Genomic DNA, 26,964 nt, shown 5'->3' with positions numbered 1-26,964 from the left:
TGATTTCGTTTCAAATACTGTTACAGCCTTACTATAGCTGCTGACACTTATCCACTCGCTTAAATTTGATGCACTGCAATTTATTATAACACTCAAATGTGGATTTGAGCTGGGGATCAAATGCCCATTAACATTTAACGGGGCCTCCTCATCTTTCTTCTTGTCATTAGGCAGGCAAACATGCAGGGAATGAACATCGATCGCATCTGCAGAAAGAAATAAAAAAACTGAGTTGCTGTAGAGAGAACCCAAAATCTTCAAATGTGTTAACATTTATGCTTTGGGATGAAACTGACATCTTCTTGTGTGTAGTAAATTTAAAAAAGGCAGATGGAAAAACAAAAACAGGAAGGAAAACAAAGGACCAAAGACGATGGGAAGATTATATAAATAAAGGGTGAATTACAAAACATGACCCAGGTAGCAAAAGGTCACAAGTGGAGACAACCCCCCAAAACACACAAGAACACAAACCATCAGAGGAAACCAGGACATAACAGAGAGAAATAACTTGCACCAAAATGTGAAAACTAACACTTAGTGGGACAAGACAAGGCACCAGGAATTAGGAAAAGCTAGAACCACAAAGTGGCACAGCAAAACAGAGACAATATTAGGACCATGACACATCCATTTTATGCAAAAACATAAATAATTAAAGAAAGTGAAAAATAAAACATTAAGATTGTATAGTTACCCAGGGCGGCTGGGAGTTAAATGTGGATAGATAGAGTACAGTTCCTGAGATGATCATGATATCCACTATATCTGACACATCAGAGCACCCAGTGATGCCATCACCCTGAAACAGATGGGGAAGGACAGAGTGCAGTCATGTAATTATAGTTTTAATTTTTCAAAAGCCTGTTTTTTCTTTTTTTATTCTTTTTCTCAGTTTACCTGTCGAATTCTCATGTAACAGTCCTTCAAGTCAAACACGTTTGGGTCCACGACTACCCTCCCCTTACAAATTTCACATCTTTGGACAGCACGGAAAGATAACCCTGGAAATACACACACATCGTGACTAAGCATATTGACCATAATACTACCGTATAGCTTTTTCTTTTGCAGGCAACTTTTTTGGGGGCTATACCAGCAGACACAGTGGAAACAGCAACATTATCTTCCTGGTTAAAACTGGTCTGAACCATAGAAAGATTAATTAAGAGGTCCAGTCAGGCGGGGAAAAAAAGGAACATCAATCAGATTATTGCACTGAAGACATTACAAGCATGTGTTTCTTGTAGGATGATAAATGGGCTCCAGTGTAGGAGGTCTTGCCAGGGCTGCAGTTTTGATATTGTTATTCCTCTTTCAATAGAGAACATTATTTAATTTTGTTCTAATCAATATTATAGGTAATTGGATAATATGGAAGAACTTTTTTTGCTGAAAAAATAGCATGTTGAAATGGCAAATTTCACCATTCATATAGAAAATTCAGCTTCTCAATTTTAGCTGCCTACCAACCCGAGTGGATTTTGGCCTTGAGCCATGTTTTCAGGCAGTCCAAGTGTATGAAGAGCAGACTTCCTGAACACAGGCAGGGTGACAACAATGGGTTGCTCTGTGACGTGTCACTGCTGTAGCAGATCCGGCATCGGTCTTTCTCTTTTTCCTCCTCATTGTCCTGTAATGGCTCCTCTAACATCCTACAGGTAGCAGGAGATGATATATCACATTAGACAATATGTCTAAATGGGAACCTGTTATGTTTGACTCCACATACTCTCATACATATACTGTTATATATGGTGGAATCGCATTTTAACAAGGGCCAGCGTTTTGAATATTTAAATCAGTATAGTTTAAACTGCTCTGAATGCTGCTCTGAAACCTTGAGTCCATAAACAGCAGCCAAAAAATCTGTTCAAAAACAGGGGCAAAGAGGTTAAAATGTCCTGTTTTACACATGGGATGAACTAAAGGGGCTCCAACAAGGTCCAGTATAAGATTTCAAGAAATATTTTGAATCATTAAAAGCTTCTCTAGCGGTGGAGGTGAAAAAGTTCTCTAAATTTCCAGTTAAGTCACGGCTAATCAGTGTATTCCAAAGTCAGACATATTAACAAGTGAAACATCCTGCAAGATTACCTAAAATTTGGTTGTAGATCACCTAATGTGTCTGTAAAAGTAATTCACCTCCGTTTGAATCTGGATAACATCTGTCCATCGCAGTCTTTTGAAGATGGGGGCACTTCAGCAGCAGCAGCCCCTTGGCACTCTTGATTCTGTGGAAGCGCTTCACCTTCACCAGCTGTCATCATAATGGAGGTTTTAGAGGTATATGGACCTCTTCTTTTATTACGAGACCGCAGTGTGTTGGCATTGCTGGTTCCATTCTGAAAAGCGCCGTCCTCCATGTTGCCCACGCAGGTCTGCCTTTGAGAGAGGCCTGAGCTGAGTAAGGAGGGAGGACATTGCTTTGCCCCCTGAGTACAAGCTGAAAAGCCCGTGTTGACTTTGCCAGGTGGTGTCGGCATCACATGAGGTGACCTTCTTTGTTTTAGGAGAGGAGTGACACTGCATCCGTCACTGCTAAGAGGAGCTCCACTCAGGACTGCTGACATACTTAACTGTGACCTGAAAGACTGCTGTCTAAGCGGGCTGTGAGAGCAGCCAGCAGAGACTGAACTTGACTGACGTGCTGTTTTCGAAAAGGTGATCGAATCACTCTCTCTACGTGTGTGCTGCCAGGAGTCTGTTAAGCCGCCATCTGCCTCCACCTCAGATTCACCAGACAATACATTCAATATGTGGCGATGTAGGACAGCGATGGTGTCTCCCTGGAAGTTGTCCAGAGTCTCAGCACTGGAGGGGAGCTCAAACTCTGCGATTTGCCCGTAGCTTGTTCTGTTGAAAAGGTGGTTCACATTGTTCCTGCTCTTCAGGATGTCTTGGCTTTGTATTTGTTTACACGCTTCCCTGTGGGTAGATCCATTTAATACAGCATCTTTCACAAGCTTAGACCTGTGCTTGATGTGATACGGGACATTGTGTGCTATATTATGGTGAGAAAGGAAAAGAAATTAAACTTATTGGTTTGGAATGAAAACATTTTGGATATCAAATAACAACTAATATTATAAAATAAATAAATAAAACACAGGGTAGTTAGAAAACCGGTCCAGGTCCTGCTACAACCTGCAGCACAAAATGCATTCTAGGAAACTTACATCTGGATGGCAGTGGGGGCTTTCCACAGTGGGGCATTTTTGAAGTCACTGCCAGCTCTGCACTCATGCTCTGGGTTACGCTGGAAAAAGCTTGACAGCGGGACACTGAGGCTTTGTTCAGAGGGTTCTCTGGCTCAGATGAAGCACACTTCCCAAAGCTGTGGGGGGCCAACTACAGGTGGCAAACAGAGAGGTTGCTGGAGAGTGAGACTTTTGGAAAGCTGAGCTACTCAAGAGGGATATCGGATGTTCCTGTTTTGAAAATGTTCTTACCTTCGGGGCTTCCCTTGCAGCTGACACTGAGTGCAATTGTGTGAAAATATTCGGCACGCCCGAAATATTTGCTTTTGTCTCCTGACTCCACCTTTGATAAAAATTCTGATAAAACAGATTCAATACAGTGGATGAGAAGGAAGGATATACAGCATGTCCGTATGAGTTTTTGTGTCGTGTACATCAAACTGTACCATGCTCTCAATCTGTAAATGTTTCCACCAAGAGGGCAGCATTACTCACAACGTGTTGTCCCCTGCAACACAAAGACAGTGAGAAATAGCATAAAAGCCAGTCTGAACATTTAAAGATACAATCAAGTCTCAGTTACTATTATAGAAAACAAGGCCATAGCATGACATAATGTTTGTGCTGATAACAGTTCAATACCATGAATCCTTACTCACGCTCTCTGCTTAAAAATTTTACAGAAACTAGTTACACACAAAACTTCCAGAAGTTAAACCTGACACAAATTATCTGCTATTTATTGTAAATAAATAGCCTGTCTGGAAGGAGTCTGAATAGTAATTATACAATGAAATCATTTTTATTTTTAGATTTTAAGAGCAAGTAAATAAGCTGGACATCAAAAGCAGGTTTATTTTATGAGAGCAAAATACCTACGCTACACACTTCATCTGTTACACCTTATTTGCTTAATTCTTCCCATCACAGATTCAACAAGGTGCTGGAAACCTTCCTCAGAGACTTTGGTCCACAGTGACATGATAGCATTACAGTTAGTGCAGGTTTTTCAGATACACGTCCATAACATCAATCTCCCATTCCACCATATCCCAAAGATCATCTATTGGGTTGAGATATTGCGACTGTGGTGGTCATCTGAGTACAGTGAACTCATTATCATGTTTGAGAAACCAGTTTGAAATATTTAAGCTTTGTTACATGGTCCAATGTGCTGCTGGAGGAAGCCATCAAACGTTGTGTACACTGTCCTCCTTCTGATGCTCAGTTTGAAATTCAGCAGTTCGTGATTGTGATTGGCTAACTAGACATTTGTGTAACCAAAAATGTGAACAAGTGTCCCTAAGAGACTATTTTTCCACTCAGTGTGCACTTCAAAACTCCAAAGTTATTTTTCAACATTGTTTTGTAATCACACTAAAGTTTAACATTACAAATGAACTTGGATTTACAAATGATGTTTAATAATTTTTATTTAATAAGTAATACGTTAATAATTACCTCAGGCCTGCGCTTATTCACAAAGTATCACCATCACCAAAAGACAGACAGTAAATTAAAAAGAAAAAAGAAAAAAGACGTGGTTTCAAAGCGCAATGCGAAACTTTTAAAACTTTATAAATACATTTTCAAAAGGTACATTTCAAACTTTTCATTCCCTTAACTTAAATATAACTACAGTAATATAAAACATTACATATATGACACTTTTTTTGACTTACTTTGTACTCGGATAATGACCACTTTGTGCACAATACAACCACCACTGCGGTTTTTTTTTTCCAAATGATACGTTTCCATCGAAACCAGAATCCGCAGCTGCGCGGTGGCTGGTGTCCAGTTCTAACCACGTGTTTCTAGACAGGGCGGGGAGTTTGAAAATATTTAATTTTAGCGCTCTACGGGAAATAGATTGTAAATTAAATTAAAATAAATTGTCTTTGATTATGATCAAATTAAAGCTTTAGCAAGACAAGTTCAAAGAGTTGTTGCAAAGCCAATATTCAACAGTTTTAGATTAACTGGAATAAACAGCTCATTTTTTTTTTTTTCACATGTGACAGAGCTTTCGCCATTTTTTTCCCGGATGGCTGCAAACACGGAATATTTCACCTGTTCTGACTTCCTCTGTTTTGTTGATGTTTAGAAACAAATGTTTTACATTTACATTCATCACTCCATGAGACCTATTGCTAGATATTTTCAGTCTAAGGAAACCACTTTCAGAATATTTTAGACCTGCCACTTCTTTTGTCCTCCACTTATCAAGTTTCCCCAGATTTTTTGAGGACACACTGCACATCATATACAAAAATGTCAAGCTTGCTGCTCATACACCTGTGGGGAACACCTTGTTGGTGCAAAAAAATACTATTTTATGTCAAACTGTGTAGGCATTTTAAAAAAAAATTTTATTATCATTTTCTTCAACTAAAGAAAGCAACACAACACATTATGTGTTTTTGGACCAGGCTATCAATAACTAAGTGACAAAATAGAGAATTTAAATCTGTGTCTAGACACAACACAGGATGATTCATTCAGTCCAGGATTTATTTATTTTTTGCTGTCTCTGTGTCTTATATTGTTTGTATTATAGGTGATATGATTTAACTTTCCTTCCAGCTACTTTTTCTATCCTCTTAAGCTTTTCCTTGCTTTACGCTAATGGCTTCAAATGATGGTGTTTATGTTTTATTCTTTTTAATTTAACATCTGACACGACAGTTGGAAATTGTCTATTTGTCTACCATGAAAACATTTACAGTTTTAATGGATTACTTGTGAAGATATAAATAAACAATTGGACACATTTTTTCATCACTATAATGCACATGAAGTTTTGTTGTTGGGTTTAAAATAATTTTAGGTGCACTTCAGACTAATTGTTTTAGCCAGTATATTGTTTTATTGACAGTGTTGAAATAAAGCTTTCTTTCCTTTATGTGAGTGATAATGGAGGCCAATCTGTAACTTCAAATTTGAAAGTGTTTTGGCTCCTTTATGATACAGAACTCATGTGCAGCTGATAAAAGGATCTCTCACACTGGCATAACATCAGACAAATTTGAGGTGAGCTACAACCCCAGTAGATTAGCATAAGAAATCCAGGGCCAGCAGGTTCACTGAGCCACTCTCTTCCTTCTCTGGCTCCCCACAACTCTGCTGATCCCTCTGCAATCCTGTGTTTGTCCCAGTTAATCTTACCTCCTCTTGCAGTGGGCTAGAGTGGGCTCCACACTCACCTCTACTGTTTTCATTCTTTATATTCAGACAGACGGGAAAGTCCAGGGGAAGACAGAGATTAAGAAAGCTCTGGCAGGATTTGATTCAGTGCCAGTGGGAGCGTATGTGTTTCTAGAGGTGAGGGGAGCTCTATCTGTGACCACCTCATCTATCACACTCTGTGTGAGTACACTGTGGAAAACCCCCCCACACCAAAGCCAGTTTCCAGGGACCCCGTCAGGTATTTCTCATTACCAATTGGCGAGAGAATACCTTTTGTGTACAAATGTCTGTTTTGGCATGTTTGTTAGTTAGTGTGCATACTGATGGATGTGTTTAGTTACATGGCTTATAAGCTGAGATAAATTATGTTGTCATGTTTTTCTGTAAAGTGTCAAGTGTGGTAGAAAATGGTTGCTTTCTCTCTTAAAGACTGCTTAATTAGCCCTGACTGCAGATTTCTGGAATGATGCCGAGAATATGCCCCCCCAATATTAATCCAATCGAGACACAAAATAAATCGAGTTCTTACAAAGAAAAACCCCTTTGTGATATTATTAAACACGACAGCAGTACCTCAGACATGAGCAGGTCTTGTTTTACTCACTTACTAACATTTTCAGTTCATACTGCCATAAAATCTTTTGTGGTAAACTTCATTATCAGTGGCACATGCAAACACGGTGTTATGATCTCAGTCTGCAGCGGAACAATATAACCTCTCAAAACAAGGACTAGTAAGTCAGTATCAAGGCTTCGTTTCCCCCCCACATAAAAGGCCATTTTCAGTTTGCATTCACAATGATTATTGCTGGTTTGTTAAATAATGCATAAGACCTGTTGCCTTATCGTCTTGTTTTTAGTCAAACTTAATAAGAAAGCAGAGATTTTTTGGCTTATTAAAATCATCAAAGATCATGTGACATGTTTTGAATGTGATGAAAAACAGAAACTGCACTAAGAACCTAAAGTCAAATGAGCAAGTGACATTTTCAGCAGGTTATTTCTCCCCAACAAAAAGACCTGGCCTGATATGAGTAAATATGTGTGCAAAAGTGATAAGAATGCCTTTCTGGAATATATCATTTTGTATTTTAATTAATTACTCGGTTCATGAATTTCCACGATAAATTCATGCAGAAAAGGTACAAACTGGTGCCTAAACATTTGCCATGACTCAGCAAATTCAGTATCAGGAATCCCCAAATAAAACCTCTCCCCATACAATTAGATGAAAGAGAACATCTTTCTTTTATCACCAGCTACACAGCTGAAATTTGAACACAGTTAGGTGTTCCAACAGGATATACATATACAAACCTGGTTTTAATGGGTAATAGAAGCTAATATTACATTTCTTGAATGACTTTGCCAAAACCCCTACCTCAACCCTACTGAAAAGTGTGTGGACTATGCTTAAAGGTTGGATCCATACTATGAACCCAGGCAGTTTAAATGAACTCTTGCAATTCTGCCAAGAAGAGTAAAATATTCAGCTAGAATTTTATATCAGAATCTTGTTGATGGCTACCAAAAGTGTCCCGTTGAGGTGCAACTCGTTGAGGGAAATTTCAGGAGGTATTTGCTTTAACCCTATGTGTGCCTTGTGTTTATTTCTCTAACACTTGTACTAATTGTACTTCTACTAGTCTTCTCTTGGTTGTTTTTACTAATTACTGTACAAGACACATTTTAAATAGCGACATGTATTCATGTCCATGAAGCCTGACCAGAGTGTTGGAAATGTGTTTTCTCCACTAGAATAGGCCTAAATAAAAAGTTATTCAAGTCAACTGATTCAATTTCACGTGAAGTGATTCAAATTCAAAATGTCAATGCAATTATTCAAGTTGATAAATTAAACATTCGATATAAATGATTCAAACGCTCCATCTAGTAATTCATTTTCAGTGTCCGGAGGCATGCATTTTTTTTTGCCCATCTATTTGCCCTTTACAGTTACATGACTAAATAAATAAATAAGAAGCAGAAAAACAAGATAATCAATCTCCCAAACATTTAAATGTTGCACTAAATGTTTCTCTTTTTGTCTAAAATATGCCTTCAGCATACACTGCGTTTGACTTCACTTTTTTTTTAAAGCTCTGAATAGATTTAGATCGATTTAACTTGTAGCTTTATGCCACAATCAAGCGCTGTGTAGAGTTAATTTTACCCCATTTGTTACTCTGGCTGATAGACCTGTTCTTTCATTGACTGATGGAAGAAAAGGATCAGGATAATGTCTGACACTTGCCTGCGTCTCCCTCCATCTATCATTTTAAATGTCAGATGCCATGGTCTTCTGGGGGAATGAATGGAGGTTTGATTGGCATCGACCTTGTTTCTCTTGAATAATTATGAATGATTTAGGTATTAGTGGCTCCTTTCAGCATAAATAATTCAGAACTGAGTTCAACCCCCCTCCCGCCGTATGTTGCTCCGGTGCTCAGTTTGTTCGCCTGGTTCAAGTTTTTTTTATAATGTATAATAAGATGGCACTAATCACAAACACCAAATGAAGATTTTCCAAGCACATTTTAATTTTGGTTTAAGCGCTTCCTGAGGTCCTGAGACCGTTGAGGTTTTTACTTTGAAAGGCACAGCCGGATGTGGTGTACTTGATGAATCGGGCTGACTTGATGCAGTGGTAGGCAGGGCATCGCTCCATGTTGCGGCGCTGCGTGGCACTGGGCACTGACTGTCTCACTGCTCCACACGCACACATACACGCAGATACGCATGACTTTAGTTGTGAATGGCCCAGACGCTTGACACGCTGGGTGGGCGAGAAGCAGCCGTGAGTCCGGCTCTGCTACCTGCTGCAGACCGAGCTTGCGCCGGGAGCACCCCGGGGTGTCGCTACTGTGACTGCACCCTGCGTTTGGACTGAATGTGGCCGCTTTGATCGGTGCAGTTATTTTCGGAGTCACTCTCTGTAAGCTATTTCGGAGCGACTGGAAACGCGCAGACTGGTAATTTGGAGTGAGGAGCCGCACGGAGCGCTGCAGCAGCAGCAGCATCAGCAAGCAGACAGGGAACCGGAGCAACAGCAGCAGCAGCAGCAGAGAAGAAACGACTGTGATGCCAAAGCTGGTCAGAAAAACAAAGGTTCAAGTCTAGAAAAGGTAACCCATCCCTTTCAGAGCTGCACCTATTGCCATTTTAAAGTTTTATTATGCCTTGAATGGAAATGTCTTAGAAGTGTCATGCTCCTGCAGCAGCCGATCTATAACCTGTAATGCCAATACCTCTCAGCCGCTTACAGTGGAAGCCAAGCCATTCAAGTAAGCCAATAAAAACCCAGCGTAGTGTTTAATGAGATAGAGTTAGCTGTTCCTTTGTACTCACTAACAAGCAGCCCCCTACCCCGCAGCATATGTGATTCATTTACTTTAATATCAGAACTTTGAAGCACATTGTTGTGTTTTCCTCTAACATGAAATGATTTATTGCTTTAATATATTGATAGGCTTATCAGTTAAAGACCAGGGAGAGCCACCACAGACCTTGCTCTCACTCTCTTTAACAGGGTGTATTGATTTTAAAAGTTAGGCCTATTATCTACTCAATTACACAAATATATTTATCTTGTATGGAGAGTAGATTACACACATGGCATCTTCTAACAGTCTCAAGGTATAAGGCTGTCGCCCACCCAGCCAGCAGGCTGTCCATAAAGCAAAGAGGTATATATGGAAGAAGCTGTTCTTACTTGTTCTATGGCTCCAGGCCAACACCTACTTCACAGCACAGCCTATTATCTGACATCTGGTCCTTCTCTACAGGGACTTATGTGGTAATAGTATGTTTCAGCAAAGGCAGCTAATCTGTGTAATGTCTGTTGTTTGGAAGGGGAAAACATTTATTTCCCTATGATCACCATTCAGCACTTTATGTGGAAGAAAGTAAGTCTGTTTTCGGTCGTGAAAACTTCAGATTTGTTGTTTCACAGTTTTACGGCTCTGATTTTAACACGGTGAAGATCTGTAAAGCGACAAAAAGCCTTCACGGAGGAAAATGTCATTTTTAGGCCATATAGTTTACACACAGTTTTACAATTGCAAGGCGTCGCTTTTATAGCGGCAGAGAAGTGCTGTGATAAAGCATTTATCAGAAAAATAGACTGCAGAGTAGTAAGATTTGGTTCCAGCACTCATGGTTTTTGTATGAGGCTGCAGATGACTGCTGTCTCGCTGTGCTCTGCTATTCAAGTTCTTGGTTGTCAGCTCGACTCACCATAGATAAAAGACAGTCATCCTCAAAGCGTTCTCTCATCACATCAGCGACATGCGCTAGTTTTGCTTCTCTCCTGCTACCCCGCTCCTCACTCACATATGTGAGTTCACACACAGTGTGGCGGTTTTCCATTATGAGATCATGATGTTTTTTTTCTTTTTTTAGCCCACCAGCCCTAAACTTTTTTGTCTTTCCGTGCTTATCTCTCCCTGCTCGAAGGGGGGGACTGTGGCAAAGCCTTGTTTTCCACAGTCCGAGCCAACACAGTCCCTCCGTTCTTCCTCACCGACCGGCCAAAGGTCAAAACAAAAAGGCTCTGCTGTAGCAAAACGATTTCTCTGCACCTTAAGTTGACACAAAACAGCCCTCAAGTCCTTCACTGAACTCAAGAATTATAAATAAAACCTGTGCTATGTCGTTTAATCAAACCTAACCCAAAGAGGCTCCCCTCTAAAACACTGTTAGCACAGTGAAAGTAATTTATTGTAAAGAGTTAACAATTTTCACATTTAGTGTATCATTAATCAATCGGCCATGCTAGAAATTGAATTTACACGGAAGATAAAATCCCAGTTTGCCTCTTATTTGCATCTTAGTGAATAATTCTTAATAGAAATGTGCTCACGAAAACACTAAACACATTAACGTGCTGATAGAGATGTTTACCTTCTTCCACTGCGCATCTGTCGGGTAGATGGCTTACATCCTGGTATTTATAAAGCGCTAACTATCCATAGAGGCTAAAACAAAAGGGTGGATTGTCAAAACATGTGATTTCATTGTATGTAAAACATGAATGGTAGTTTTGTTGGCTTGCATTGAGCGCTTTATATCTACATATGGTGAGTTTCCTCTTCCACAAAACCTGCCATACTGCACTGCTGTTTCTGTATAGTGTCCATATGTTCGACACACTTGAGGAGAGAGGGGTGACAAAGTGTTTTCAGTATGTGGATGAAATCCTCCACACTGGTTCATTTAATCTGAGAGATGTGTTTATACTGAATGTCCTACCACAACATGGAGTAATTAACATTAACCTGTTAAATATCCAGAATATGTGGAGTTTATGCATTTTGGACTCCGCCATTGCCGGTTCCAAACCTGGATGAAAAAGGAGAAGGGTTGGGCATGGGGTAGCAACCACATCCCGGGTGATGGGCAGTAGCAGTATGCATTTTGGACCAATTTTAATGCAATTTCGTGACTTTAATCAATTAAAGAATGCTAACTTTAGCAGCCATCTTGACATTCATGCATGTGGCTGTTTTGAAGCCCTTTTCTAAATGAATCTCAATAATCTCAGGCACATAAAAATGCATGTATGGTATTGCTTGTCAAACACAATAAAAACTGCCTCAGAAGACTTTGCCCTAAGATGATGTTTATATGGTTTTAGTTTTCCTGCAGTTATTGCTTTTACTACACATGTGCACAGCTTTACAAGCTGTGTTGATTGCTCAGTCCATTAGTACAACAAGAGTAGTATCTGCCAAGAACTCCACCCTCTTATCCAAATATGGTCACTTGAGGCTCTAAAACAGTAGTCCACAAAGGTTATGTTACCTTGGTTGCTGCCATCTTTTGTATACAGACTTTGGCTACATATGACTAACTCAGGTTTTTACTTTACTTTGCATATATAATAAGTCAAGCTCATATAATAAGTCCTTTTTTAAGGATCTTGTCCTTGTCATTGGGGTTTCATATCAGACTCTGTTGTAGGCTTGGACAAATAATACATTATTTTTGTTTAATTTGATGGACAGCTCAGTCATACAAATTCCTTTTTTTCCCCTATTGACTCTAGTCTCAATGCATTTTAATGTAATTCAGCTGTGGGACATTTTTACAGAGGAGGTGAAATTGACTTCTTCATAACCAGAAAGCCTCTTTCTAGTAGAAGCGCGATTATCGATCTTTCCACCTAATCCCTCGGCTGAAATGCTTGAGCACATTCGTATTCTGTGGGTCAGTGAAAGTCAGACTTGGAAATGTAGAAAATCACTGTTTAAATCAGGAGAAGAGGCTAAGCGTGTACAAGGCCAAGCAGTGCTTCTTCATGAAATATTACACTGAATGTAGAAAACATTAGTGCAGAGCACCCCCTCCACAAGTACAGCTTTTCTTTATTTTACGATTTAGTAATGTATAGACATCTGACTAACTCCTGACTTTAAAAGAAGCTGGAGTTAATTAAGAGGCTTCTAACCGCCTGAGAAAGAATCGACTGTTCGACTGTGCTTTCAGATATGAAAAGGTCTGTTGTTTAATGAGGTAAAACGGCTCTTTTGATGTGCATCCACGAGCAAGCCAGACACTACTGGGTGTTGCTCTCTGAGTCTTATCAGCCCTGAAAATGTGAGATTGTTTCCTGTATGGGGAGTAAAGGTATCGTTCTCCGGGATGTTTTGATTCATTTCCCTGAGCTGTGAGGAAAAACGGCACTCTTTATGCTGCTGTAATCAGGAAAAGCAGTCAAGGAAACCGGGAAAGCCTTTTGGGAAAAAAATGCTTGGCTTTTTAGTTTTGGGTACACTGCCATTTATTTGTGTACTGTAGGATAAATGGCAGTGATCATCAGTTTGGGGAAAATGTAGTGTGAAGAGAATTAAAATTGATATTTTGGCTATAATTTATTTCCTTCTTAGCCAGTAACTCAGTTTATGCCCCAAGAGTGGACAAGAAAATCATATTAGAAATGCAAGGCAAAGCAAACCACAGTGAGAGCATTATACACATTACTTTCCATAATGTGTATTCTTTGGGCTAATCTGTAACCGTCTGTTCAGTCTTCTTCTTTTCCCCTCTAACAAGGTTTCTTCTTTATTCAAATTCAGGGTGTTGCATTGCATTTGGGCCCCTCAAGGGTAATTTGCAACTATGAGTAATGTAAGTAAAACTGACTTGACTTTATACCTGCAAAAAACAGCCTTGGTGTCTCTGTGGATAAAGATATTCCAGATAGTTAGTAAAACACTCTGAAATTGGCTCATTTGGAAGAAACGACGGTGCACTGAACAAGGGATGGATTCTGCTCGGGCATGTCCCTCATTTCAGTGTGGCCCTTTGATTATGTAATAATGATGCAGAAAAGGCGTCTCCTTAGCACTTTGTTCTTCCTTGTTAGTGACCAGTCTGTGAGGTAAGCCAGGTTGTTTCATCTTGGGCTTTCTGCTTTCCTGTCAGGAAAAACAGTGCTGCGCCTAGCTGTTGGAATCCTTTTGTCTGTACTTTTACTGGGAGTCAGTGACATTAATTGAGTTCCAATGAGGATAATTTGACTCTTTCTCACATTCACTGTAACAATTCGCTCTAAATTGTATAATATACTGTTGAATACGGTAAATACAGACACCTGGATGGAATGTAATGACTTAAAATAGTTGCATACTATGGCATCAGGAGTGAAAAGTGCTCAGCCTGACTCTAACCACATCAGAAGGGAACCAAGGGATGGTGCTAACTTCTCTTTCAACACAAAGTGTCTGTGGTCCTAAAGCAAAACAAGTACTGTTACATTCAGAATTTTCTGAAAGTGCTCTGGTGACATCCCCATTTTCCTGAATCCAAACTGGGAGCTGTTTCCACAGAAGCTGAAGGCTATATTTGGACACTCTAGGAACCTTAAGTAAGCCCCGTAGTCTGAGAGTGAAGTGCTTCGTTGGGATAATATGATACTATAATGGCTTGTCTTTGAGGACTTTATACAAGAAGAGAAGAACAGCAGAAATGTTGTGACAGGTATTTCAGTTATTTACAATCTGGACCGGTTGGATATGTAATGTTTTCTGTGTTCTTGTGCCTGTGAACAGCGTGAAGATTTAGCACAGCAGCGATTAAACAGCTTTGTGTTCATCGTCAGTGTCGTTGTTAAAACATTGATCACAACAGCGTTCCCATAAACACGCGGCGCAAAGAGAAGGGGGGTTCTGACAGATTTGATAACGTGTAAAGAAAGAAAAGAAACAGACTCCAAAGTACATACACAAAGACACGCAGTTATATTTTACAACACAAAAATAAAAGTACAGTGGCAACAAAGCACATTTAAGAACAATAACAGTAAATTATTATATACAGCAGTAAGATGTTGTTGTTGTACATAGGGGTTGAATGCTGCTACTTTATTGTAATTTAACAGTGAAAAGTACAAGTGTACTCACACTCTGGCTTTGAATAGAAAATTCCTAAATTTTGTCTTAGGAGTCGACTCTGTTGCTGCAGTCGAAGATCAAGCACTTCTGCGCTCTTATTTGTCACAAACAGCCGCAAACGGCATACAGTCGATTTCTGTGGCTTTGTTACTGCAGAAGAAACCACAACGGCAGCGTGGTAGTATTTTGGGAAATGTATTTTGTATTAAAACAGGTCTACAGTTTCATAACAGTCAAAACAGAATAGATTCAAAGAACGGTGCTTGTAAGACTGTCTGTATTTCTCAAACATGTTTTTCGCTCATTGCTCTTTCAGCCCGTCGAAACCAAAAATACAGCTGGATCGAAAGTGCTTTTTTTCTGCAGTGGATGCAATCGGTTATGGTTTCGTAACAATAAATCAATAAATATTGATGCAATGCATTTTCAGCTTTCAACGTTGTATTTTGTGCATCTAAAAGAAGAATTTGCTTATTTGCACTAGTTGATTTTTACCATACACTTACAGCACTGTGGTAACTATGCACGTCTCAGAAGAGAAGGTGTATGACAACATTTGCTGTTTCAAATAAGTACAGATAATGGGGATAAATGGCTGCTCGTGGAGTCAGATATTCATACCCTCTTCTACAGTTTTCTTTGTTCCCCTACCAAAGCCTACATCCTTTTTCGTTGTTGACTTACTTTAAAAAAATATAGTAAATAATAAATGCACAAATAATCCTATGTCGAGGTCACAGTCTGTGTGGGCAAAGCATCTACCGATGGGAGCCAAACATCAGAGCTAGCTACTCCTAATAATCACAGTCATCATCATAATGAGAATTGGCTTGTTGGCACACTGTGTTTGCAGCGTAAACAGTAAATTAAAACAATTTGGACCTAGTGGAAAGCCTCACAGGTGCCAGTAAATTTCCTGCAGAAGAATTTCAGTGTTGTTCTGGTGTTTTGGCGGCTCAGTGTGAATGTAGAGAAGTGTCTGTAAATGGCCTTTAAAGTCTGAAAGATGCTGACGTGTAACAACCTGTTCAGAGTGATGTATTAGAATGAATATGGCCCAAGACCAGAAGCCTGTGCTGGGATGTGTGGTAAGTCATTTCTGCTGCTCTCCCTTTAGTTTGCACAGATATATATCATACTGGCAGTTGCTGCTGTCACTGGAGTCTTTGAGCTTATTTCTGCATTGCAACCTTAATGAAATCAAGTTAATCATTTCTTACTGGTCAAGCTTAAGAAGCACATGCATTCTTTTATGTCTGCTACCTCTTAGATTACGTTACATTGCCTGGTTCTGCCATGATGGTCAGGCTTCTAGATAACAAAGATTGGATGTGTGGCTGTATCCAATCAGTCTGCCACTCAAACTTCCACCTGGGAACCAAAGATCCCTGTTAGCCTATTAAGCAGCTGCTTGAGTCAGCCCCAGCTGCTGATGGCAGATGAATGACAGAGTATTTATCAGGCTTGAAAGCCTTGTCTCATAGCTGGAACAACAGCTACAGCATAATGCCAGCAGCTTCGACTTTTAAATGTTGTCAGGAGCAACCCGTGACCTCTAGCCCCTCACTCCAAAGATGTTTAGTTTTAGCGTCTTCACTCTGTCACCTTCTGTGCACACACGGCAAACACATCATCATCCAGGCGTCGTAACTCCTCTACCTTGAGTTCGTCGCTGACAGCAGCTTGCGTGACTGTTAGACGATCACGGGGGTCTTTGCCATCCATCGCGGGGTTCAAAACAAGACAAATAGGGGTGAGCGCCATGTCACCTACTTAATGTTTGTACATTGACAATGTGGCTGCCAAGGCTTTGTGTTGTGATATGTGGGCTGGTGTGAGGTTGTCAAAGAAACACTAGTGCTCTGTCGAATCTAAATAGCTCCAGTATTGTTCTGTGTGGGGAGATGTGCCTCAGCTTTGTGATGAGAAGAGCCATTAATGGGTTAAGTTCATTATAATTTTACAGGCATTTTTGTGTCTGTGGAATATAGTGGGCTCCTTGTTGTTAATACAGCTGCCTTCACTTGCTTTGTGTGCTAAAGCAGGGTGTGACGATAAGAGTAGGAGTGTAGAGAATAGGATTTTTATGAAAAGTAGCATTGTTGAGAGTCCAGAGACAGAATTGTTGTCAATGATACCCTTTGTATTTAGGAACTACAATGAATAAAATACAGTAAGAAAAAGAATTCCAGTGGCTGGAGAAAATACAGACCAACCAGAACCCTGCTATTAGGGTGCAGACCCATCTCAATCTTGATACAGATACCAATTCTCTAATTGTTATACATGTTGTATAAATACATATGTATAGGTGGTTAAGGTTGTAGAGAAAGTGAAAATGCCTTTGTTTTTTTTGCCATGGTGACGCTGCACCACTGTCTGCTCAGCTGTGTTCATACTCTGCTACGTGTGACGAGTGTTTAACATGGTGGAACCGCCGTGCTTGACAACTACAGAAGCATCTTTTTTTTATGCTCTGATAAAGATCTTTCATGTCAGTGCTTATCATACATCCGAAAGCACGACAAATAAGGAAAGCATTCTTATTTAAATGCAGTTGGTCTCCACTTAAAGATCAACTTCCTGTGCACCTCTGCATGTCTTCCATCGTTACTTTTGCATGTCCTGTTGCTGTCCATGGAAGTCTCTTTCTTACCACATGTACATCTGCACAGCGCGGACCTCAAACTTGTCCAGAAAGTAAATATCAACATCTGCGGTAAACATCAAAGTTTAATATTGAAGATTATCTTAGCAGATCAGAACATGGACCCAAGAGTCATTGGTAGACCTTGTTGGGCGGATGAATAGAAGCACTAGAGGTGCTTCAGAAGGCACAAAATAACCTTGAAGGGGTGCTTTCAGACACATTTTTATGGGTTGAGTCCCAGAACGTTTTGGACTTTGATTTGGCTTCTGACCACATTCTACTGCACTTTAGCCCTAGCCTGTACTGCTCTAACTTTAGTAGTATTTAAACGATTTTGTCAACCCCTGTTTGAAGGACAATAGTGGACATTTATTCTCAAAGCATTTCATGTGACCTTAAATCTCTCAAGAATGAGCTTAAGTTGCTGAACCCTGACCTCTGGCGTGCTAAATCAGTTGGTGTACCATGGATATTTTGAGTATTTACACATTCCTGTGAGTTGATGACATTAGTTTCTTATCAGCAGTAAGCAGGCTATTCTATTGTATTTTCTGGTTTGCCCAGTTTGTGTCACCAAATCCCTATAATTTCTTTCCAGTAAACAAGTCTTCAGGTTTCCAGTCCAGCTTCTGGGTTTCTCTCACTGTCCTACAGTCTGATTCAATATAAAATTGAATGACACAAGGTGTACATTCAGTGGGATTCGTCTATTTTTACTGTCAGATTAAGCAAAAATTGCCTCGACAATTTTTATGAAACCCAGTAGAGCGATGGAGCCTGGGGGGAAAAAGATGCTTATGAATTTCTTTACACATTGGTCTCTGTGGAGGACTGTGTACCTTTCATTTTTTCTCCCCCTTTTTTCCAGTTATAAATATTGAATATTTTTGACCAATATATAATCAACAGTGATTAGAACAATTGCAGAATGAGAGATCAAAACAAATCCCTAATGATTTTTTTTTCTGTATGCAGCACCAAAGAGTGCCAAAAAAAGAAAATATATTTTTGCTAGTGTATCACAAACCCAGAGGCTTGCCTGGCTTAAGTTGATTAAAAATAGATTACATGCAGCTTGAAAAAAAATGTACATAAGTTTTAAAAAGAAAAAAGAACAAGGCAGTTCTACCTGCTCAACTGAGATCCATCAACTTGTGTGCAGTAATTGGGGTTTCAATGATACTTGAATGTCAAACTTGTTAGTGATACCCAGGAAAATACTTCATACCATTTTCAGTATTACAGGGAAGAAGAGAAAATTAAAGTCAAGTACATACTGTAAATGTTTCGCAGCAATGTGGCAATCAGAAAGCATATAAGTAAATGACATTCTGTGACTACAAGCAAAGTAACTGTTGCGGTGAGATTGATAAATATCCTGGAAGCAAATACATTAGAGGATTACCCGGCAACCGGAGCCTGGAATGTCCACGAGTGACCAGCCTTGAGCTTCAGAGTGATGTGCAACTATCAAATTGCTTCCAGTGTGTGCCCAGCTTAACTGCTGATCGCTTGCAGACATTCCGGGCTCCCGCTGCCTACGATGGGACATCATGATATTGATGCTGTTCCAGTAATCCAATGGTAATTTTTTGTATCTTTATCGAGCTACAGGTTATAGTGGGATAAATCATTGTGATCATCGTCATCACTTGAACTATGAGGCACTTGATGGTAAAAAAGGTGAATTGTGCAAGAAAGTTTAAATTCCAGTAAATAAAGTAGGCTAAACTAAACATTGTTGAACTTGTGGTCACGGTATGTTACTAAGTACAAGTAGAATAAAAATGTATCTGTTTGAGCTTTAATTGAGTACACAGGAAGGCTGGCGCTGGAAACTATTACCCCACAAAAGCATTTCAAGGTAGTAGTTTGAACTTGTACAGATTTCTGTTGCAATAACTGCATAAAAAATGTTAAAGTACAGTATAAGTTTTCAAAAGAAGCAATTTTGTAGACATAATGCTTGACTGAGTATGTTGAATGCACTGCCTTCAAGCAGCAACTGTTGATTGAAGGACTCGTAGCTAAGTGAAGTGGCCCTTTCTCTGCTTACTGTCAGTGTGGAGCCCTGTAATGCTACGTGGCACAGCGTGCAGGCTATTTTTAAGACTCCTTTAAGCGAAACTATTGTATTTTACTGAGACCAACATGGGTAAGCCACGCACACTTTGTGTACATGAATTTGAGAAAGGAAAGCACCTGCAGATCAAAAAGATTTTTTCTCAGTTCATGCAAATGTTAGTTTACTGACCACAATCCCTGCAGCTGCATGGGTTTGTCCTTTGCAATGAAAAGTCTCAGCTCTGGCTCTACTGGGGCATGTTTCTACCACTCTGTATTCTTTTTAAAACTTAGAGTAATGTAAGTAGAATGCAAGCTAATCTAACTCTGTATTTAAAGAATCTGTGCTTGTGCGATAAAGCGAAATATTGTGAGTTAACCAATAAATGACCTTCTTTACAGAACGCTGGAGCTCATTTTAATAAAAAGTGGCTTGTTTTCAAGGTAGGGGAGTGGTCTACTGCTTTAGCCTCCAGTCTCCAAAATATGTCCTTGTTCAGGCATGAGGGCTCATTGTGTTAGCAGTCAGGACACACAGTCCCCCCCTGAGTGTGTCTAAAAATACTCCACATCACCTCTGCCCCAAACTACACATGGATAAAGAGAAGCTGCATGTGCCTGGATGAGTGAACATGCAAATACACAGCGCGCAGATTGCACTAAATGCATTTCTCTTTGCGTCGAACACTTTACATCGCAACACTCGCAACAATCTGTACATGTAGCACTGCATGCTGACCTCTGGCATCAACAAGGCAGACCCAGAGGTCTGCCACTCACTGGATATTTTCTCTTTTATCCCATCTGGCACTAACTCCACGTTCAAAGTCAGTCAAATTACCTTTCTTCCCCATTCTGATGCTTGGTTTGAACTTCCTTAGATTATCTTGACCATGTCTATTTGCACTGAGTCTGTGTCATGTGATCGACAAGACTATTGCTTTTTCTGTTCCTGAGCAGCCGAAACCGTACTAACAAAGTGGATAAGCAGATATGCTAATTCTGATATCACACCAATATTGGGCACTATGATCAGTTATTAGATGTCTGTAGAATATGCGATAGCCTAACTAGTTGATTCATGTTGTTTGGACAAGCAAAATCGTTGCTTTTCCCATTTACGTCTCACAGGCACATGTTTCTAATTTTAAGCGATGTGATTTCTGATTGGCAAGATTTAAAGGAAGCATGGCTTACGCAGTTCCTTGATGGCTCTTTATCCAGGGCTGAAAGGACACAGGGAACCAGCCTTCCCTCAAGGTTAGGGTCAGCTACTTTCACAGTGGGCGACAGGAAGCCAGAGAGACTGCCGTCTCTAAACGTCTAATGAGCCTCTAATTGATATCCAGCTGAAAACCCCACAGAGTGTTAATGCCAGTTCCAAGGAAACTATATTATGTCTTGTCTTCATTAAGCAAACAAGACACAGAAGGCCTTGAAGCATACATTTTTAACGTGGAGTCACAGAGGTAGTTGGCTAGTGACACGGTCAGTGTTTCCTGTGAGTCACATTATATATACACTGTGCTTTTTCATGTTTATTTCCAGGCTGGAGAGCCATTAAAAGCTGAGAAAATTAGCAGTAACTCTGCTCATTCATGTTCTTGCTTTGGACTGTCAGTCTTTATGCTTCCTCCATGTGTATGTCTGGTGTCTAGATATAAAAAGAGAGGCGGAAACAAATTTCACAGGGGGCTCTACTTTAGCTGCAATATTAGCAACTGAGTAATATTTCTTCATCACCCACCCTTTTATGAGATGTAACTGCAGTAATGAGATGAATTCTAAGAAAGGGGCTAATCCTGGGCAATGCTTTAAGCCAGCTGCCTAACCACATCCCATTCGCCATGCTGTGGAGGCTCCAGCTCTTCTGCCAGGACGGCTTACAGACTGTGTTTGCTTAAACGTTTCATTCATCTTGATTAACGCTGCATAAGATGAAGCTCAAAATAGCTGTTGCAGACTTTTCAAGCTTTGCTGAGTGTAGACCAGCAGATGGCATGTGTTTGTTTAGGAGGTTCGTAGCATTTTAAACTTGATGTCTCTTAATTCAGCGTGATTCGATAAAGGCATGAAACATTGTCATTCGAGCATGTACCTCCAACTCAAAGCGCAGCACACCTGCCGAGCTGCTGTTCAGATGTTCTATTTTTGTTTCCTGTGATAAAACGTTAAGCACATAAGCAGCTGATTTCTTAAGTAGGTGCTGGAGGTGTTTGTGTTGTTTTACAGCTTATACTTGTATATCTAGTTTTGGCTCTTCTGACAAAGCAGTCCAAAACCTTTGTGCTTGGATGGCATGAAGTGCTTTTAAGCCTCTCTCTGATGGCTCCCCACAAGGCAGCATTAGCAACATGTTTTAATGAGCTGAAATCTCGGCACAAGAGGCACCATTTCTCATTTTGGGCCTGGGAATAAAGGTCATCTGTGCTTAAAGGATGCTGAAGAAGGTGAGTGTTGGAAAGAGTGCTGCGCCAGTTTAGGATTAAAGGCCAGACTGTCACTTTAGAAATTGCATTTTGGTCTTGGAAAAGTAATGGGGGGGAAAAAGCAACTGTGCAGCACTTACACATCCATTTCAGGGGAAATGCCTTGTTGTCTTCTGATGAGAGTAGATTTATGTTAGAAGTTGTAGATAAAAGACTAATGGGCCTGACTTGCAGTAGGCAGCAGCATTGTCTCTGATGCTTTTTATTTTTGCAGTATGGTGGGTGAGAGCAGGTGATGAAGTACTTTTGGATACAAAGCCTATGTGGTCATGTTGGATTTTTGTACCTATAAATCACCTGCACATTGCACCTACAAGAGCTCTTTGGCAACACCGAGAGCTGGTTTGGAACTCTGCACTAATTGAGTCAACAGCGTTGGCGACTTTTATGCACCTCAGTGGCTTTATGTGGCTGAATCAGTGGTTCCTAAATGTTTCCACTGTGCGCTTGCACCTGATCGTGAAATATCTAGGAGGGAAGAAATTTCACAGACTGATTTGTTACAACTGTACCACATTAGAATTCCCCAACATCTTTTAAACACTGACCAGTGGTAGCAAAAGTTGAAAAGTGTTGGTTAAATTTATGCAGATGGTGGACGGGTGTAACTGCTATGTGGACAGGTGTCCTGTGTTCATTAAGTTCATTATGCACAGCAGCATGTAAGCTGAGGAGGCTGCATGCTGCGCGGTAACAGTGTTTGCTAATGACATGACCAAGGTTTGCAAAGATGCCATTCTAGAAGCAGAAGACACTCAGCAGCCATCTTGGTAACCTCTTCAGGCAGTTATTTCATGTAAACAGGACCAAGGCTATCTAAATGAATGGGGAGAATTCCCTAAGTTTAATTCCAAGAAAAGACTTTAGTTACTTTGGCCCAAAATGAGGTTTAAAACACCTCTTGCCCATTGCAGGTAAACTTCTGCTATACTTATGCAAGGTTTGAAACATTGCAGCTTTACTTATACTTAGATTTAATTACACTTACTTACATCATATAATGAGTAAATTTGCTCATATGTTTCGTGGTTCAGCTCTTGATTGGCTCTTTGTGAACAACAAGTGATAAAGTGGGACCTTTACTGAATGCTACTACAGTTTTCCAGCTGCCAGCGACCTTTCGCTTGACAAGTGAAAGGTCGCTCGGTCGATTCCAGCCAGAGACACAAATCCCTGTGGGGTTTATGTCAGGATGGGCGTCTTGCATCAAACTCTGCCAAATCAAACAGGTGGAGCTACCTGCTGCGGTGACCCCTAGTGGCAAGGGAGCAGCCAAAAATAGCTTCCTATGCTTTGATACCGTGCATCTCACCTATAATGGATTGAAAAAATTCTTTTGTTATTTTTAAAAAGTTTGTTTGTTTCTATTTCTAAAACTAATTTGAATTTCATTGCCTCTTATGTGACCTGAGTCGGGGGCATAAAATTAATAACTGTACCAAGTTTACTCTAAATTAGTCTACAGCGTGTAATTAAAGAGCCCACCATATTAGTTTGCATTGCTTATTCTCTCCATCACCTGTCTTAATTGGTTTTTACTCATTTTAATTGGTGATTTATTTAAATATTTGTAAGTGATGTTAGGTTATCATGTGTTTTATGTCCTAGATATCTCAGAAATGGAAAATGCGATCGGGGCCAAACGACCCTACTCTCTGAGCGTGTAGCTGCAGGCAAGTTCGTTTGAGTACCCGTTTCTCAAATTGGACAGAACAGTGGCTTCTTCATGATGTTAGCTTGAAAAGGCATAAATGAAGTGCTAGCCTTTACACAGAGGCATTTGTATTACATGAAAGCTGAAACACTCATGGCCTTTGAGGAGGAGATGAGAGGGAAAGCTTAAATGCCTTATTTATCAGTGAAATGGGGACTTAGTGTGTTGGTCACATAATTTGTTTTGATCTTATTTCTTGGCCTGTTCGGCTAATAACACAGAAGCCCAGCAGACAAAAGAGAATTTACTTTTTATTCTGCCAGATGATTAGGATTTCTGTGGATGTTTTTTCATTTTGTGCACCAGGCTTAGCCGCAACAATCCGTATCTTTCTAAACCAGACAAGCAGCACAGGGACGTGTTTCGCCCTTCTTTCTCTTCTAATCATCATCTGCTGGGGGGCAGCTGCCCAAACAATGTGACCCTTCTGGATTGGAGTGACAAGGGGAGTGGCTTTCTATGGCTTCTGCTAGCTCTCTCTAACCCCGAACCATTAGCTGTATTTCTGCAGACTGTTTCACTTGCATACGCACTAAACTCGCATAACCAGATCTCCTTGGAAATGTTATGTCAGATAAATTCACAGTAAGAAAAATTGCAGTTAAAAAATAGTGTTTGATAGAGGAGATGACATTTTATTTAAAGATCACGATGTGGGCTTTCATGTTTGCTTTCAATTAAAAAAGTCAAATGTTACCCCAAGCATAGCATCACAGACGTTATTTAGATTTCCCCTCTAAGCCTGCAAATCCCAGAACAAAAATATTTCTAAGCGTCTAACTCAGAATGATGGAGTTATTCTTACTGCCTCTCATGATTCCTGCTGTAATTTATTTAGACTTTTGGTTTGCTCAGCTTAATTAATGTGTTGGCAAGTTGGTGTAAAACAGATTAAGTCTTATAAAGTGTCCCCTACAGAGAGCAATGTGCAAACTATAATTAGAAAATGGGGGGAAAAAAGTATTCAAACTCTGCGTGACACCCTTGAGAAAACTTGATTACTGTGTTGCCGTATTCTTTTCTGTCTTTTGTGCAGAAATGGCCTTCTGTTTCTTTTTCTTAGTTGATGTGGGAAATTTATCTACATTGAGTCTGGAGGATGGCAGCGGGAGACGTGAGAGTTGAAATGGGGACTTCAGAAAGCTTGAATGAAAATATTAAAACACACTGGAAGCTTTTAGGGAAATATTTGTTTCACAAAAACTGGTGCAAGTAATGTCCTCTCTCCAAAAGTGTGTGCTAGTTAAGTTGCTATTGAACATGATTCCATGTAGCTTTTTTGGTACAGTGCACATCCCATGTATAAACTGGGAGCATTTCTGCTATGTTGCATTTGCTGCATGTGACAACCCCACCCCCAACTTTCTGTCTTCTCACTGCTGCTGTCTTAATATAAAAAGTCCCCAAAAATCTCTATGGGCCAGTGCAACTTTAAATTGGCTCTGTTATGCCTTTCCTTATTTTCTGTCCTATATATATATATATATATATATATATATATATATATATATATTGATGTAATGGTGGGTGCTCAGATTAATCATGATCAGTGTTTCTAATGAGGTCAGGATATGCACAACTAAGCCCTGTAAGCCAATAGCATAGGCTTCAGGCTGCTCTAAATGTTTGGTTTCTGACAGGTTTTTTTATACTCTTGGCTTCATATGGCATCGATTTCAACTCTGGGCATCTCTGGCACACAGCTCTACCAGAACACAGAAATCCTTGCCACTTGCTAGACCAGTAAAACAGAAGAAAGTTGGTTTAGGCCTCAGTTACACAGGCCGAGGGGAAAACGTGTATTTTCCAGCCAGCTTTAAGAGTTTCCTAGAGGTTGGTGTAAGTGAAATTGGTGAAAAAATACAGGGGAGTTCCAAAAACCTCCTTTCTTTGGTCACCCATGGTGCATGGATGACACTAGTGTTCGCAAACACTCTTTAACCAATCACCAAACAGTAGAGAAACTTTAAAAAAATGTGCGACACAAAGCAGGAAATGGAGAAAGTTCACCTTCAAAGTAAAGGTGTAGCAGTAAGGCATAACTTAAACAGTTTCACTACCTCATAGGGTGTAGTTGGTGTTTACAGACAAGTGTAGTTGCATGCAAACTATAGGTCACTGTGTCAATCTCCTTAGCAACCAAAGTAATTGTGAGGTTTACGTGCACGGCAACATATATCTCTTTGTAACCAGTTTCATTTACGAACGGCAAACAACCTCTTGTAACCACTCACCAGCTGCTCAGGGAATACAGCTTTTCCCATAGCAACTGGTGCTCACAGAGGGGTCATTAAACCGGTCTTTAGGCCTGCGTTGCTGGTAGATGATATCACAGTAGCATTCAGCAACTGATCGCAACTGGTTGGGGAGTACTCATTTTTCCTTAGCGACAGACGGTTGTTAGGCGGTTGCCAGGCGGTCAGTTTTTTGTTGTTTTTGTTGTTTTGTTTGTTTTTTAATGGCCACTAGGGGGAAATACCTGAGGTTGCAAAAACACCTCTGGATGCTCATTTTAGGTCATATTAAGGGAAGAAAAAGTTAACATTTGCAAAATTTGGTTACGCTGAGTGTTTAAAATTATTATCCAGGGCATTATGAATGTTTTGTCCTCAGTTTCTCTCTCATGTCTACCCCATGCTTGACACTCCCCAACGTGGTCCACCTTTTTCATGCTGTCTCGGGTTAAAGGGTTGGGGAGGGGGGGGGGTGTTTCAGACAGTGGATGAGGTGAGAGGCTGCACCAAGTCCCCGTTAGAGATGCACAAGTATTATTTTAAACTGTGAATCATGCAGGGATACTTTTGTAGAGTGTAAAATAAAAATATGAAGTTGGAATGAGCTCAGTGGGTCCCCTGTAGCTAATAAATGCTGCCGAAGATTACCGTACTTATGAGCATTAAGGGGGACGCAGTATGTGATGTAATGTAATGTTACCACTGGGTGGCCTGTGTGTATTAAAGATGTTAATTTAAATGCTCGACACTGGGAGCAGCCAAACAATAGCCGTTCACATTTACATCTCTCCGGTTCCCACTCATTTTTGTGTTAATCACATGGCTGCTAACATCACCCACACAGATATTTCGGTCCCTCTCTCCCCCGTCCTTAACTCAACATCTAATGACATAATCAGACTTTCGGTCAGACTACTTAGAGCCTCTACATCACAACTTTCAAAGCAGTACTTTATGTCAGATTCCACCCTCTGTGGAATATGACAACTGTCTGCTGTCCCAGTCCGCCCTAACAATCAGGCCTTGTAGCC

General features: G+C 40.2%; 2 protein-coding genes across 7 annotated transcripts in view; one reads left to right on the top strand and one right to left on the bottom strand.

The window, feature by feature from the left end:
• Nucleotides 1-3: 3 nt before the first annotated feature.
• LOC120738026 lies at nucleotides 4-4,992 on the bottom strand. The gene is made up of 9 exons (XM_040039043.1): nucleotides 4,883-4,992; nucleotides 3,647-3,708; nucleotides 3,453-3,557; nucleotides 3,180-3,351; nucleotides 2,146-3,004; nucleotides 1,474-1,655; nucleotides 901-1,004; nucleotides 698-802; nucleotides 4-206 (listed from the first exon to the last, which is right to left on the bottom strand). Exons 2-9 carry the CDS (start codon nucleotides 3,686-3,688, stop codon nucleotides 135-137), a joined length of 1,641 nt encoding a protein of 546 aa, XP_039894977.1. The 5' UTR covers nucleotides 3,689-3,708; nucleotides 4,883-4,992; the 3' UTR covers nucleotides 4-134.
• A 4,040-nt stretch (nucleotides 4,993-9,032) lies between these two features.
• The window catches only part of tanc2b (tetratricopeptide repeat, ankyrin repeat and coiled-coil containing 2b), a 166,455-nt gene continuing 148,523 nt past the window's right edge, over nucleotides 9,033-26,964 (top strand). For 4 of the 6 annotated variants that reach the window (XM_040038987.1, XM_040038986.1, XM_040038992.1 and 1 more), the window contains exon 1: nucleotides 9,033-9,514. The gene's annotated coding sequence lies outside the window, so the exon portion shown is untranslated. The remainder of the gene's footprint in view (nucleotides 9,515-26,964) is intronic. The other 2 variants (XM_040038991.1, XM_040038988.1) reach the window with 1 other exon arrangement.

Source organism: Simochromis diagramma, unplaced genomic scaffold, assembly GCF_900408965.1.
Source record: "Simochromis diagramma unplaced genomic scaffold, fSimDia1.1 OVJJ01000402.1, whole genome shotgun sequence".
NCBI lineage: Eukaryota > Metazoa > Chordata > Actinopteri > Cichliformes > Cichlidae > Simochromis > Simochromis diagramma.
Note: the sequence above shows the minus strand (reverse complement) of the source record. Positions and strands in the feature narration are given on the sequence as shown.